The sequence below is a fragment of the Xiphophorus maculatus genome, chromosome 13 (assembly GCF_002775205.1).
Source record: "Xiphophorus maculatus strain JP 163 A chromosome 13, X_maculatus-5.0-male, whole genome shotgun sequence".
NCBI classification, from domain to species: Eukaryota; Metazoa; Chordata; class Actinopteri; order Cyprinodontiformes; family Poeciliidae; genus Xiphophorus; species Xiphophorus maculatus.
The window spans coordinates 26,495,569-26,510,035 of NC_036455.1; the positions used below are offsets into that span (position 1 = coordinate 26,495,569).

The following is a 14,467-nucleotide window of genomic DNA, read 5'->3' on the forward strand; positions in this document are numbered from 1 at the left end:
TACTTCACATTACGCGCATGCGCTGTGAGCAAACAGCCAATGTAGCTACAGAATGGATACACCGGCTTTTTATTGTGCTTTTACAGACAATTTCCGGCTTCGTTCACCTTGACAAATTTATTTTATGTGTAGATATCGTGAACAAAAAGTTTATTCGTAGCTCTACTTTTATTGGTGTGTTTATATCACGCAGCAGGAGACGCTAATGCTAAGTTGCTAGCTGGAAACAGAGTACTTGCTGCTAGATGGGAGCTTTTCTGCTTCTTTAAAAGGAAGTTTTTCTCGTGTGAATACAAGTGGAACATGCCAACCAGCCGTGACCGTCAGTAAGGACCCGCTTTATCTTCTCTCAACCCAGGCTCGAAATGGGAAAAGGTTGTAAAGTGGTGGTGTGTGGCCAGGCAGCGGTTGGGAAAACAGCCATTCTGGAGCAGCTGCTGTATGGAAACCACTGTGTGGGTAAGCAGGGTTCTGACTCCCAGGCAACAAACACTAATTACAGCGACTTTTCCTTTATTTACATGAAATATTACGTTAAACTTCACTGACCTACTTGAGAATACAGTAACTGACATTTTAACTGAGCACAGCCTGTGTTTGTACAGATTAAAAATATCATACTGAATAAAATAGACATATCCTTTACTATCCCTCAACAGGGAAATTCAGGTGCGACGCAGCTGGTAGGAAACTATGACGGCGTATTAGGACCTATGTAGATTTTTTTTTAAATAAGAGTATATTTCCGCCAAAAACACGGAAATTTAGAGAATAATCTTAGAAATTTTCTATAAAACGTGAACATTTCTATTTTGAAAAATTGAACATTTAGACTTTTTTGTAAGTCCGATGTTTTCATGTATTTTTTTCTAGAAAATTTCTGAGATTAACCTCACATTTCTGAGCTTTTGTTGGCGTAAATTTACAGGGGTATTTTTCCAAGAAAATTTCAGCGATTTTATATATATATATATATATATATATATATATATATATATATATATATATATATGTAATTTTTTTTTATTTACTTTTTTATCTGCAGTGGTCCTAATATGCCCTAATGTGATAGCATTGGTGTGGGACAGTGTTGTTATTGCTGCTGAAAGACTGGCTGTGTCTTCCTGTTGGTGTCCAGGCTCTGAGTCCAGTGAGACGCAGGAGGACGTGTACGTGGCCTCGGTGGAGACCGATCGAGGTGTGAAGGAGCAGCTGAGGCTTTACGACACAAAAGGACTTCAAGACACTCAAGACCTCCCGAAGCACTACTACTCTGTGGCCGACGGCTTCGTGCTGGTTTACAGTGTCGACAGCCTGGAGTCCTTCAAGAAAATTGACTTCCTGAAGAAGGAAATCGACAAGTCCAGAGACAAGAAGGAGGTGATGCTTGTTGGCTGCACTTACACCTCACCTCAAAAATACTTCTGATACAGGGTCAAACCACAGCCAACAGGTCAGAGAGAAAAGTGTGTAGGAGTTTAAAGCAGGGTTAGGTTCTACAACAACATCCCAAGCTTTGAACATTTCCTAGAGTTTTGATCAATCCATCATCTGACCAGAGAGAGGATGACCTGCAGAGATAACTCTGGAGGAGCTGCAGAAAGCTATTGCTCTTTTGTGTACGCCAGCAAGAGGAAAACCATAACCCTGCACCTTACCCTGAATACACCATCTGAATGGTAGTGACAGCATCATGCACTGGGGATGCTTTTCTTCTGCAGGGAGAGGGAAGCTGCTTAGAATTAACAGAAAGATGGATGGAGCTTAAAACAGGTACAATGGAATCATTTAGATTAAAGCGTATTTATTTGTTAGAATGGCCTACTTAAAGTTCAGACCTAAACCAGGGAATCTGTGGCAAGACTGTATCTGTTGTTGCTAACAGATACTCTTCATCCAGTGGAATGGTGAAAAGAGCTGCTTTGTGAGGCAGAAGTTTGAAAACTGCCGTTCTGAGGAGGAGCTGCGCCTCAAAGGCGGGGCTAAGTCCTCCCAGGCGTTTTTCACAGGGAACATATGAAAGAATCAAGGCAACACACCAGGTGTGTTTTTGATGAGTGAATAAAATTCTAACATGATGTAAAGGTTAAAAAAGTTGATTTTACATAACAGTACGTCTTTAATCGAATTATATTTTGACCAGATAAAATGCGTATTTGCGTTATCTCTGGTTACACTCTGACTAAATGGTAAAATGGCCTGCCATAGAACCACAGAGGTTCCTACCCTGCGCTCTTGAAGCCGTAGGATCATCACGCATGTGCTAAGACCTGATCTGAGAGTTACATGTGCTGCTTGCTAGGTTGCTGAGCTTTCTGTGAGCAGTGCTCCACATAGGCTTACTAAACATGTGTTGTGTTGCCAGGTGACCATCATCGTCCTGGGGAACAAAAGCGACCTGACCGAGCTCCGTCAGGTGGAGCAGGAGGCGGCGCAGCAGTGGGCGCGGGGGGAGAAGGTGAAGCTGTGGGAGGTGAGCGTGACAGAGCGCGGTTCGCTCATTGAGCCCTTCATCCAGCTGACCAGCCGGCTGACGCAGCCGCAGAGCAAGTCGGCCTTCCCTCTGCCTGGACGCAAAAGCAAAGGCACAGCCTCTAATGACATCTGAGAGGCCCCGCCCACCCGGACCCCCAACTCAACCAGTTTACACTCCTCTGCAGTGTTAACCATCTTGCATACAGGCTTGATTCTTTGATTCTTAAACATGGCAGCATGTGGTTGGTCAGGTAGAGCAGCTTCCTGTCCCCCTAAGGTTGCTGTAATAGAAATCATAGTGCAATATGTGAACTGATATTAGTGAGTAGATTTCTGATTAATATTCATGTCTGCAGCTAATTAATTTCCTCCTGCTGTTGATGGCGTGAGGCTGAGGTTGAGACTGATCCAGTTTGAGCTTTGAGCATCCAAATCCCTAAAAGGGACTCTGCTGCCCCCTGCTGGATGATCCAGAGTTGCTGCTATCAGTAGAGCTGGTAACCGTAGAGATGGCTGGACTGAGAGGCCTGACCCTGGTGTAGACGTGTGAGCGGCTGCTTGCAAGGCGGCGTGTTTTAAAGGTTGTGATCAGAATATTGCTGAACCAGGAGGCCAGTCCCAGTTCAGCCTGGGCTGGTGTGATGACACTTAAATGACTTAAAAGCAAAATGTAGCTGTTTTTAAACCTGGACTGCACTGATAGTGATGTTAACTCGAGTTTCATTATTTTGATTGTAAGATAAATTAAAAGCAGCTGGTAATTGTCAGTGTTCATTCAGCAGGTTAGTATTGTTTCTATAGGCTAACATGCTGTTAGTCAGGCTGTCTGACCAGTTGTAGGTCTCAGTGTTGCCTCCACAAGAGGGACAGGTACAACAGAGTCTTAGTACCAGAATAAAAAATTGGTTATTTTTTTTCAATTACAAGAAGTAAAGTCATTTTGTGATGGAATATTGCCAGAAGAAAGTGGTAAAATAACTAGAAAATGTTGTTTAAATAAGTGAAAGCTATGATAAAATTATCAAGACTTCAGGCGAGCAACTCGTCTAGTCTGTGAGGATTTTCTTCAAAATAGTCAGTTTGCACAAGTCCTGCTACTGATGATATTTGGATGCTGATGTGTTAAAAGATGAAGGATGTCCCATTTGGAGAATGGAGACCAAAGTATAACTTCACAAGATGCTCAGCATTCTTGAATTCATTTTTTGTGTTTGTGTTCTCATAAAATTACAACAGTCTCCGAATATCACAACTTTATTCTCGTATTAGATTTTTTTTCATGTCTTTGACTTTATTCTCATGACTTTTTTGTCGTACTTTATTCTTGCATTACTTAGACTTCACTGATGTACGACTTTTTTCTTGCAATATTACAAATTTATTCTTGTAAACGTATTTATTTTTCTTAGCCTGGCTCTAATCCTCTGTCTATGACAGGTACTGCTATTTGCAAACAAACTTGTGTTTCTTTTTAGTTGGCTGCTGTTGGCTAACTAGTCAGCAACCTGCAGCCACATGTGGGCTGAGGCTGTCCTGCTCTGCTCTATTATTCTCTTAAATAAAGGAAATAATAAAGAAGAAATGGTTCTGGGACTTCAAGGACAGTTTGAGGGCAGATTTTAGAGGTTTTATAACTTTGGTACGGGGAACCAGTCCCTTCAAGAGCCCTGTTATTCAGAGACATGTTTCATGGGAAGGCTAGGAGTTTAATAGACTCATCAGTGGAAGAAAGAATGATTTAGATTGAGTAGATGAGCTGCAGAAAGTTCATCATTGATAACAAAAGCGATATTCCTCTGGTAGGACTCAGCTCTCAGTCCGGTTCATGTCCACCAATCACAGCCTGGCAGCAATAACCTTCCTGCTACTCCCTTTACTCTATGAATGGTTGCTGTGTGTGTGTGTGTGTGTTTTGACCAGGCTGCTTATTTCTGTTAGACTTCAATGTAGAAATAATCAGTGTTTAGATGAAATATTTATTTTTTAACTAATTTATATTTGTCACTTTAATGAGCCACATTCCCTGATGTGAGAATGGCGTCGGGGTGAATGAGCCGTGTTAGCGTGTTAGCATTGAACGTGCTGCTAGAGCACAGAGTGGGCTAATGATGCTCTCTGTACCGGATCACAATAAAGAGACGATCGCACCGGACTTCTTGGTTTTGTTTAATTCTTTCAAAGGGAGAAACGGAACAGTCCGAACACAAATCACAACCAACATCCATCCACACCTAAACATGTCTACATGAGTGAATCAACTTCACGTTCTGGAGGAGAAGCAAACACCAAACATCTGACTGGTAGTCATGGCGACTCCAGGAAGCAGCCATCCTGGAGCTCAGGCTACAACATGGGGTTACAGTCGGGCTGCAGACAATTTAAAATACAATAAACAAGTTAAGACTTTAGCTGCAAGGTAAAAATCCCCCCACCCCAAACATACACACACACACCTTTGCTACAAATCAACCCCCCAGTTGTCCCAGCAGCGGCCGCTCTGCTGATCATGTGGCGTAGCGTTTGGTCCACTGTTTGGCTATCCTGTCGTGTTCTGGTCTGTTTGTGGTGTACTGTGTGGCGATGCTTCCCACCAGGGGGTCCGCTGTCAAAACATAAGCACAACATCAGTGTGGACCAGTGATGGGGGGAACCACTGAATGTCATCAGAGAAAGTGTTGAGTGCTATAGATCTCTCACCAGGGTTGCAGTCAGTGAGCAGGGAGCAGATGGACAGCAGGACCTTGGAGATGGTGAGGGCAGGACTCCAGTTGTCCTTCAGGATGTCCAGGCAGATCACACCCTGGCTGTTGATGTTGCAGTGGTAGATCCTGGTGCGGAACGTCACCTGATGACACACACAACGCCCCTGTGAAAAACCGTGAAACTCCACAGAAACAAACCACCTGTTTGGTTCTGTTCCACCTCAGAACCGGATCAGAGTCCAAACCAGTCTGATCCGACAGACTGGACTGTCATGACCAAGTCCTACAAGGTAATTGCCACAATTTCACACTTTGAAAGTTTTTTTTCTAAGGATGAAGTGTGCCCTCTGGTGGAAAACCCACACATTACACATCTAAAATAAATGCAGCTTATGGGCTCTATGAAATTCTTCTACCCACTATGGCATAATAGGGGCAATGTAAATAGAAAAATACATTTAATTCAGCCAAAAAAATTAAAAAGTTGAACATTTTCAAGAATTTTTTTTTGAGAATGTATCGTCCAGCAAAATATGCCAACATGACATGCCTCCATCCATGTTTCCAGTTTTAATAGTTTTCAAAATTGGTCTGATGTAATCTTCTAATTTTAAATTTTATCTTTTCACTAGCTACGAGGGCTAATCTTCATAACTAATAGAAATCAATTTGTAATCTTTATAATGGTTCTGGTGAATTTTGTGAACTAAACAGACCTTTCAGTAATATTCTGATCTAGTGAATGTGTGTGTATTGTGTAGAATCCTTACCTTGGGGGGTTTAAAGGGGTAGTCTGGTGTGAAGGCGATGTCCAGGAAGAACACTCCTCCCTCATACACGGAGCCCGGGGGGCCCAGGATGGTGGACCGCCACTCATAGATGTTGTCTCCTTTAGGGCCGGCACTGTCGAGACACACACACACACACACACACACACACACACACACACACACACACACACACACACACACACACACACACACACACACACAACCGGTCCTGATTGGCTTCAGTTCACACAAGGTCAGAGGGCAAACCTTCCATCAGAGTCCAACAACCTGGAAATGTAACTGAAGCTATGTTTCTGTACTTTAACTGGGTTCATTAGAAGTTTCTAGAATGGATGCTGCAGCATTGATCAATATCTGAACTGATTGCCATTCCTGCTTCTATGCAGGAACCTGATATAATCTCTTGGCATTAGAATTTATTAAAGCTTCCCTAAAGGCTAAATCAAATGCTTCTAGAGCCACAAACCTTTGAAAAAAAGAAACATCCTCTAATGTTTGACATATGTTTACTACAGCAAAGGAAATCTGTTGGAATTTTTAAACTGCAACTTCAATATTCCCATTTTAATATTTTAAGATAAAGAAAAACTAAACTCTTTTAAAAAGATGACAATTATATTTTCTGATATTTGCACAGTTTCAAAAATTAACATATTAAACCAGCCAAATCAAGTTGACCAATAATGAGAATCTTTGACCCAATCAGAGTTTAGTGTTATCATTTCCATCCGTCTGATCTGAGCTGCTCCGTTCAGCAGCACGTCGCTGTGAGGAAACACTGTCACTATCGCTGCCGTCAGAGGGACCGCCTCTTAGTGCACAGACTGCTGCAGGAGCAGTCACAAAAAACTGAATGCTTAAAGGAGAAGCAACTCTACCCAGGGTTTAACCTTTGAACCTGAATGAACACACAGGAGCTCATTGTTTACAGCTTAGAGCAGGTTTTGCATAACTTCATTCACTCGTGTTCCCACACACACACGCTGACATTTGGTTCTGAAGTGCCTCACACTGAACAGACACACCTGAACACACTGCAGCAATTAGCTTCTTCATCTCTTCAGCACCAGATCAGATACAGTCATCAGCGCCCCCTGGCTACAGGTCAGAAACAGCCTGGGGCTCTGGCCCCCTACCTGCAGCTTGTTAGGAGGAAGATGACATGATGGAAGGACATTCGTCTCCTGAAGGAAAGGCTGACTGCAGTAGAAGGTCAGCAGAGTAACATTAGGAGCATGAAGTCTGTAATAGCTTTGGTCAGATTTGCAGCCACGTCAGCATAAACCAGGTTAATGTTGCGTTCTATTTCTGCCCACAGGTGCTCCAGCTCCTCTTCACACCCCCAACCTGCTTTTGTTACTGGGCCTGCAGGCAGGAACTGCTTGGATGTCTGCAGCATTCACGTCTCAAAACATTGATCAGGAAAGTTTCCATCCAAATGTCTGAGAGCTGCTGGAGGGAAGAACGGTTTCAAATCAGACTGAACACATTCCCATCCAGCCCCATTTACCCTGACACCAACAAAGAAAATCCAGTGTATGTCATCTACTTTCAGTATGACTGATTCTGTGGATGCACAACAAGGAGAGTCCGTCTGACATACAAATATTTTAAAATATCTTTTTTGAGCTTCACGTCATCTTATGTTACTCCCTCATCAAAAACGTACCTGGAGTGTTGCCTTGATTCTTTCATGCATATTTGAGGAATCTTTAAGTCTCCATGGCAACCACTCAGCTGTCCAAAACGCCTGGGAGGACCTAGCATCGCCTTCATGACACAGCTCTTCCTCTGAGCTGAAGCTTTTAAACTTCTGAGCTTCTGCCTCACAGAGCAGTGAATCCACATCCTGAACCTTAACCAGGTTAAAGGTCAGGATGGGCTAAAGTTTAGTATTGGAGGAAACCCTGTCAGAGGCAGCAGGAGTCCTAGGACTGAGGTCAAAGATCACCTTCCAGGTGGGCAGATTTGAGACTGAACCAGTCTGCAGATTCACATTTCTCCACATCAGTTCTACACAAGCTGAAAGCGCTGAGCTCTTCCCATCTTGATGTTAGGAGATTTTAGCTGCAGTTGTGTTCTTCATTACCAATGATCAATCATTCACTAAAGAAATGCTGTTATTACATTTTAGGAAATACTTCCTTATTTGAAAAGGAATTGAATTATTTTTTATTTGCATTATCTTATGCATTTCTAATATTGTATAATATAAGATTAGGCGGTTCAATTAAATATCTTAAGAATGCACCAATTTATTTTATACAAATATTTGATTGTCAGAATAATCGATAGATTGATTACTAAAATAATCGTTATCTGTAGCCCTAACCTAATGCTTTTTATTTGACTGATGACTACACATTCAACTGAAATCAGTTTGTCAGCCATGTTGGATGGGTGGAGTTACCAATCATGCTGGCAGATTCTGGTTATATTATTATTATTATTATTATTATTATTATTATTATTCCAGTTGGTAATTGAACATTCTGATCTATGATCTGCTTCCATGTGTTTTTGTTGGAGAATCACCTGGAAACCTGTTTGGGGTTCTCAACATGTGGTTCAGGGGGTTTTCTGCTGCTGTAGAGCATAGAAATAAAAACACCAATAAAAAGTCAAACAGATGAACTTTGAACTGGAAGTGGGCGATATGGACTTAAAGTTTTATTATGATATTGTGTGGAACTAGTCTGTAACACTTGGAATTGCAATTTATTGTGACAAGATTGAATCAAAACCAACTTATTGCGAAATTTATGGCAATAAGTGATACATGGTACGATAAATGCCCAGCCCTGCTGCGAACCCAACCAGCTGTACTGAACAGAACCTGGTCCTGTAGACTGGTTCTGTGCTCACAGTCTGTTAGCCACACTGAAGTCACTTTTGCAGTGTTTTTAAAAAATTAAGCTTCCACTATTCTTTTCCTCCAAACTCCAAATAAAAAAAAATACATAAGATGTGAAAAATGTTCAGGTCTATGATTACATTTGTAAGGAAGTGTAACAACTATAAATTTAAATATACTCACACATTCATGTTTTCAACACACCTGCAACATGTTCCCTTCATGTCTGACCCAGCTGCAGCTGCAGCTTCACTGACTCAGTCTTTCCACAAGCAGCTGCCAATGTGCTGAGCCAGCCGGGCCGAGTGGTGCAGGTTCTGCTGCAGCGGGTGGCCCCAGAACCGCATTACCCCACCATGACACAGACACACAGCAGACACTAGCAGCGCTGCTGCAGCACTAGATACACCTCAACCCAGTGACGGGAACTTTCACCTTTTAAATGGTGTGGAGGCGTGCGTGTGTGTGTGTGTGTGTGTGTGTGTGTGTGTGTGTGTGTGTGTGTGTGTGTGTGTGTGTGTGCCGCTCAGAGCTCAGCTGCTTGTTGAGGTAACAGGGCCAGCCACTTCCTCTACAGAGAAGAAGCTGTTCGGAAACCTCAGGGCTCCGACAACACAGCCTGTAGCACACCGCCCTGCTCATCAGCTACTGGCCTGCTGCACTTCGCAAAGACGATGTCAAACTGCTATATATGCCAGTTCTGGTTTTATTGATTTAGGGGTTATCTCATATTTTCCACAGTTTAAGACTGAACAGATCCCAGGATGTTTGGGGGACAGTTAGGAGAACGGTAAAAGAAAGGGAGACTGCATTGGAACAACAGGGGAAAACTAGTAGGATCAGGGCCGTGCGTTCACACCAGCCCTGTTCAGTTCACTGTAATCCAGTTAGTTTGCCTAGAAAGTCCAGTTGGTTTGGGGAGCTGTGAATGTGTAATTGATCTCTGACACGGACTAAAAAAAGTGAGTCCATCTACAAACCTCGGTTTGGGTTTGGTCGAAGTGAACTCTGGTGTGGTTTGAATGCAAAGGTGAACACCAAGTGGACCGGAGACCGCTCCAAAAGAGGGAAGCGGACTGCAGCGCAGGGTATTCTGGGTAAATACAGCCAAAACAAACGTGAATCTAGCGTTAGCAGCAGAAATGACCCTTATGTTTTTATCAAAAACAAAAGAGAAATCCTAAAATCTGACTCTATATTCGTTTACACTGCATGAAGGAAATCAGAGTCTTCTTCAGAGGTTTTCGTGTCATTTCCTTCAGTGCTTCTTGGTGCAGGAGGTTTATAGTTGTTAAGTGTACATTCAGCCGTCTGTACGTCAGAATATGAGTCAGAGTTGTTACAGTGATACCTAAATCCACTAAGTGTCTTCTAAAAGCTCCTGAAGGCTCTCAGAGAGCTAACTGCTGGTCTATAAGCCATTAGCTCACCTTCCAGGTCTAGACAGGACAACCTCAAGTTCACACACCGGTTATTTAGAGCCGACATTCACCGACAGACCTGTCATTACATCCGACCAGGAAATAAAAGGCATGACCAGAACATGACCCATCCCTGTGCCCTAGACCTGGAGATGCACAGATCGTAGAGAGGAGCAGATCCATGAGAAGAACAGACTGATTACTGCTTTTATTTTCAGGTGTAAAAAGCTGTTTGGGAGGAACTGGTCTTTGCAGAATGAGACACTGCCCTCACCACCTGACATCTACTCTCCCTCTGCTGGTTGTGTGTGTTAAAGCCATGGGTCAGCCTCAAAGAGAACACACACTGAAGCATGCAGAACCTATCTAGATCCACGCTGTTCCTCTGAAGGCGGTTAGTGATCGAATGCTGGTTCTTTAATGATTCATGGTCTTCAGACCTTTGCGGAGGTAGAGAACATCAGTTTCACATGCTAGCATCGGCCCATTGCTAATCACCCAAAATTCAGGAAATCGGGATTCGTTTATCAGTGCACCCCTAATTCAGATTATTCATACAGCACCATGTCACAACACACAGATCCAGTTCTGATCCAGTCATATACTGTAAATTTGGTCAATTCAAATCAACTCACAATCTGCAAAACTAACAAAATCAGTTGGTGGTATAAAGCTAATAGGAAGGAAGAGCTTCCTGACTCACACCCTTAATATTTAACACCTTCTTATTACACATTTGGAGGTGATTCCTGTTAATGTTTACCAACTCCAAACAGATGAGACTGAAATACTATCTCTCACCTGCAGTTCGGAGGAGGATCCAGTGTAATGTCAGCCAGTTCCTTTTGAATTCTGCAAAGAACAATGAAAAAAAAAGCAAACAATAAAATATTAAATTTCACATCTTTTAATCAAACAGTCACTCTGAATTAAGACTAATGGAGCCAGAGTACAAAGTCTAATCATCTAAAGCTGGAGGAAAACCGCTACCTTGTTTTGTGATGAGACAAGGCAGGACTAAAGGAGAGGGTTCACCTTTTAGCGCTGGTAGACAGAAGCTTGGAGGTCTTGCTCATGCTGACTTTGCTCTCTCGCTTCTTTGAGGGGTTTACTTCCTGCTGCTGCTGCTGATGATGATGAATGGAAGATGAAGAGGAGGAAGAGCTTGTGCTGGCACGGGAATCTTCATCCGACATACCGAGCCTTGGGGGCCAGCAGGAACACAGAGTAAAGCTTTCATGTTTCCATGTAAAACCATCTGTCGACAAGTCAAAGGAATAAACGGACTGGAGCCTCGTTTATACACTTAGAGCTCCCTTCTGTAATAGTTCACACAACAAATATACCTCAATATGTATTAATACAGACTGTGGTAATTGTATTAGCACTACTGAAGAGGCCACGAGCCACATTCCGAAGAGTATTGGCCAATCATAGCCAAGAAAAATAAACGCTACCAGACTGGCTGCTTTGCCAATACCGGCCAAGCTTCCCAAGCTTTTTTTTCTTTAAATATTTCAGATTGCTTTATGAAAAATTAACAGATAGGCAGGTTTTCCATGAATAATTTGGAGTTGCATTCCAAAAATATGAGAACTGGAAAAATGCAGGGAGTTGAGTTCCAAATTTCACATCCACAAATTTCACAGGTTGCTTGGTTGGAGGAGGGCAGATGATTGTTGCTGCACTGCACAAGTTCTACAGGAAAGGAATGCAGGGGGAACGACATCGCCTCCGTGTGTTGGGCCCTTAGAACTGCAGTTTGTAACTTTATATGATATGATATGATTTTTGCGTGTTTTTTAAAACTGTCACAAAGTTGTGACAGTGTAATATAAGACAGAAAAACTGTGAAAAGATTGAGCTCCTCTGCCTTGTCTTTGTGCCGACAACTGCAGAAATACAAAATCAACCAATCAGAGCCAGGAGGAGGGTCTTGGCAAAGTCAATCACCCTTGTGTACACGTTGCTCACACCATCCTTCTTGCTCTCTGCTACACTACAGCTAGTTCCCCACAGCATGGTCACCAATGATGGCAGATGAACAGTTTACCTGGAACGGTAAGCTGTTTCTCCGCCATTAGCACATTTTTCCATTTAGCAGTGTGACAGGAGCTTGATTGACAGAACTCCTGGCTCTGATTGGCTGTTCAGACTGAATACTGTATTTCTGCAGGTGGCAGTAGGACCACAGGGAGGAACTCAATCTTTTCTCAGATTATCTCTCATATTATATTGTCACAACATAGTGATAATTTTAACAAATATGCAAACTCATGTTTTTTCTAAAAGTTACATACTGCAGCTTTTAAATGGTAAACACTGGTATTCCCACATTTAAATCCTTATTTTCACTCAGACTTAGAGAGCCACCGAGAAGTGATGTACACAATTCATGCAAAGCATTATGGGTTATAGGAATAAGTGGATAGCAACAGGTTGTACAATATGGAGTGTGTGACAGTAAGTAAGTTGAAGTTACGTCTCATCATCACTGTGGCCATCAGTAGATTTATAAGCTCGGCAGCCATATTGGATTTCAAGGTCTGGGTTGGTGAGAAACCCCACACTTCAAGTCGTGCTTTAGTTGGGTTTTGGTCATTGAATGCACCATCAGGTCTGTGGGGGTTTTAAGTTCCCAGTCAGTTCTGGTTCCGCTGCGCAGACCAGCTGTTCTGGGTTGAGTGTAGCCAGTCCTGCCTGGTTCTCCTGCACACGCGGTTTACATTATATTTGCGGGAGGTCAGCTGGGAACCTGACTGGGCCGCTTCCACAGCCAGGAATGGACCGAACGGGAACAGCCAACTGGACCCACCGGTTCCCACCGGTTCCCACGTCCTGAACGCACGTTCTCCTTCCACATGAACCCCAGCTAACGCTCGCAGCCCAGCGCTGGTATTTTCAGCCTTGACTGTTTGCGACAAAGGGGACCTTTCGGTGGAGCTGTTCGGTGTTTGGGCCTGGTGGTTCTGGTCGACACCACGGAGGGATACACGGCCGCACATCAGCCCTCCGCTGCCTGCTGAGAGGAGCAGGTCGAGGCGGAGGAAAGGAGAGCTCGATAGGGCGACGTCGCCTTTAAACTCTCACCTGTGGTGGTTCGGGAAGTCGTTCCGGTCCAATTAGACAGCCTTTAACATCTCCGACCCTCACTACGACACACAAACCAAACAAACCGTGCGGAAATAAATACGTTTGAACGGCAACAGCCGTCGACTTGCAGCTGATCTGAGTGCAGGCAGCCAGCCACAGGATGGACCGGTTCCGAACCGTCCGCCGCCGCGAGCACGGACATGTTTACAGCCAGAACATGGTCAAAAGGTCCAGCATCTCACAACACCAGCAATATTAATATATGGCTTTAGATACCTTTCTTTGTGTGTGCCTCCGCCGCCTGGACGCACCACTGTCAGAATACTTTAATGAGAAGACGGGAAACTTCCGGTCAACTTCTGACAAATAAAAGCATAACGCCATGATCCAATCATCTGTGGATCTGATTCAGAATCACAATGAGGGTCCAGAACCGAATATCTGCGGCACTTTGCAGAGAACAGCAACAGAAAGGAAAAGAGTTTTCTAAAAAAATAAAAGATGGAAAGTTCTGCCTACTTTCCTGCAGTAACAGAAGCATGGTGTGCTACAGTGTTTTCTGTACGGAAGGCCAAAAGGGCCACAATTCAAGAAATAAGTCAGAATTAAACACTTAGCTCTGCTGACAATTTACATAAAACTGGAAATAAATACATCAAGTGCATTTTATCTTTACATGTTTTAAATGCTTCTACTCTATTACAGCTATTATGAAAATAATCTTAAGGATTTATTTATGTATTATTGCACACTGAATAGATCCTCACAACTGATTTGCTTAGTTGTAGCCTTAGATAAATAGATGCTTTTTGCTGTGAAAAAGCTCTGTGTTGTGTGAAGTCTGGCTGCCCAGAGCTCCATGGGTTGCTGCCCTTGCCAAGGTCAAAGTTCAACCAAAATGCTGAGCATTGGAGCTGTGACAGATTCAGCCAAAGAGACAGGATATCTATCAAATCACTCCAGGCTGAGCAGAAACACCACACAGCTCTCTGAATCACTGGATCTTCATCATTTTCTGCTCCATTCTTTTTCTCAGCACACAATTTATTTCTAATGTTGGATTGTTGCATAAATACTTACAGATTAAACTTGTTCTACTTATTTGTGCTGTACTCTGCTGCGCCTTTGGTA

General features: G+C 43.1%; 2 protein-coding genes across 8 annotated transcripts; one reads left to right on the forward strand and one right to left on the reverse strand.

The window, feature by feature from the left end:
- Nucleotides 1-202: 202 nt before the first annotated feature.
- nkiras1 (NFKB inhibitor interacting Ras like 1) lies at nt 203-4,424 on the forward strand. The gene is made up of 3 exons (XM_005804488.2): nt 203-459; nt 1,139-1,380; nt 2,366-4,424. The coding sequence occupies exons 1-3, from the start codon at nt 366-368 to the stop codon at nt 2,606-2,608; spliced, it is 579 nt and encodes a 192-aa protein (XP_005804545.1). The 5' UTR covers nt 203-365; the 3' UTR covers nt 2,609-4,424.
- A 204-nt stretch (nt 4,425-4,628) lies between these two features.
- Nucleotides 4,629-13,727, reverse strand: ube2e1 (ubiquitin conjugating enzyme E2 E1). 7 transcript variants are annotated; one of them, XR_002753702.1, is made up of 8 exons: nt 13,613-13,704; nt 13,334-13,395; nt 11,279-11,446; nt 11,045-11,095; nt 5,948-6,080; nt 5,173-5,320; nt 4,929-5,077; nt 4,629-4,842 (listed from the first exon to the last, which is right to left on the reverse strand). XR_002753702.1 is itself a non-coding variant. In XM_023345081.1 (6 exons), exons 2-6 carry the CDS (start codon nt 11,437-11,439, stop codon nt 4,980-4,982), a joined length of 591 nt encoding a protein of 196 aa, XP_023200849.1. In that variant the 5' UTR covers nt 11,440-11,501; nt 13,613-13,727; the 3' UTR covers nt 4,629-4,979. The 7 variants fall into 7 exon arrangements, 1 of the variants encoding a protein (XP_023200849.1); XR_002753703.1 differs by having other exon boundaries at nt 11,279-11,455; nt 13,613-13,703; XR_002753700.1 differs by having other exon boundaries at nt 11,279-11,501; nt 13,613-13,702.
- Between the last annotated feature and the right edge of the window lie 740 nt (nt 13,728-14,467).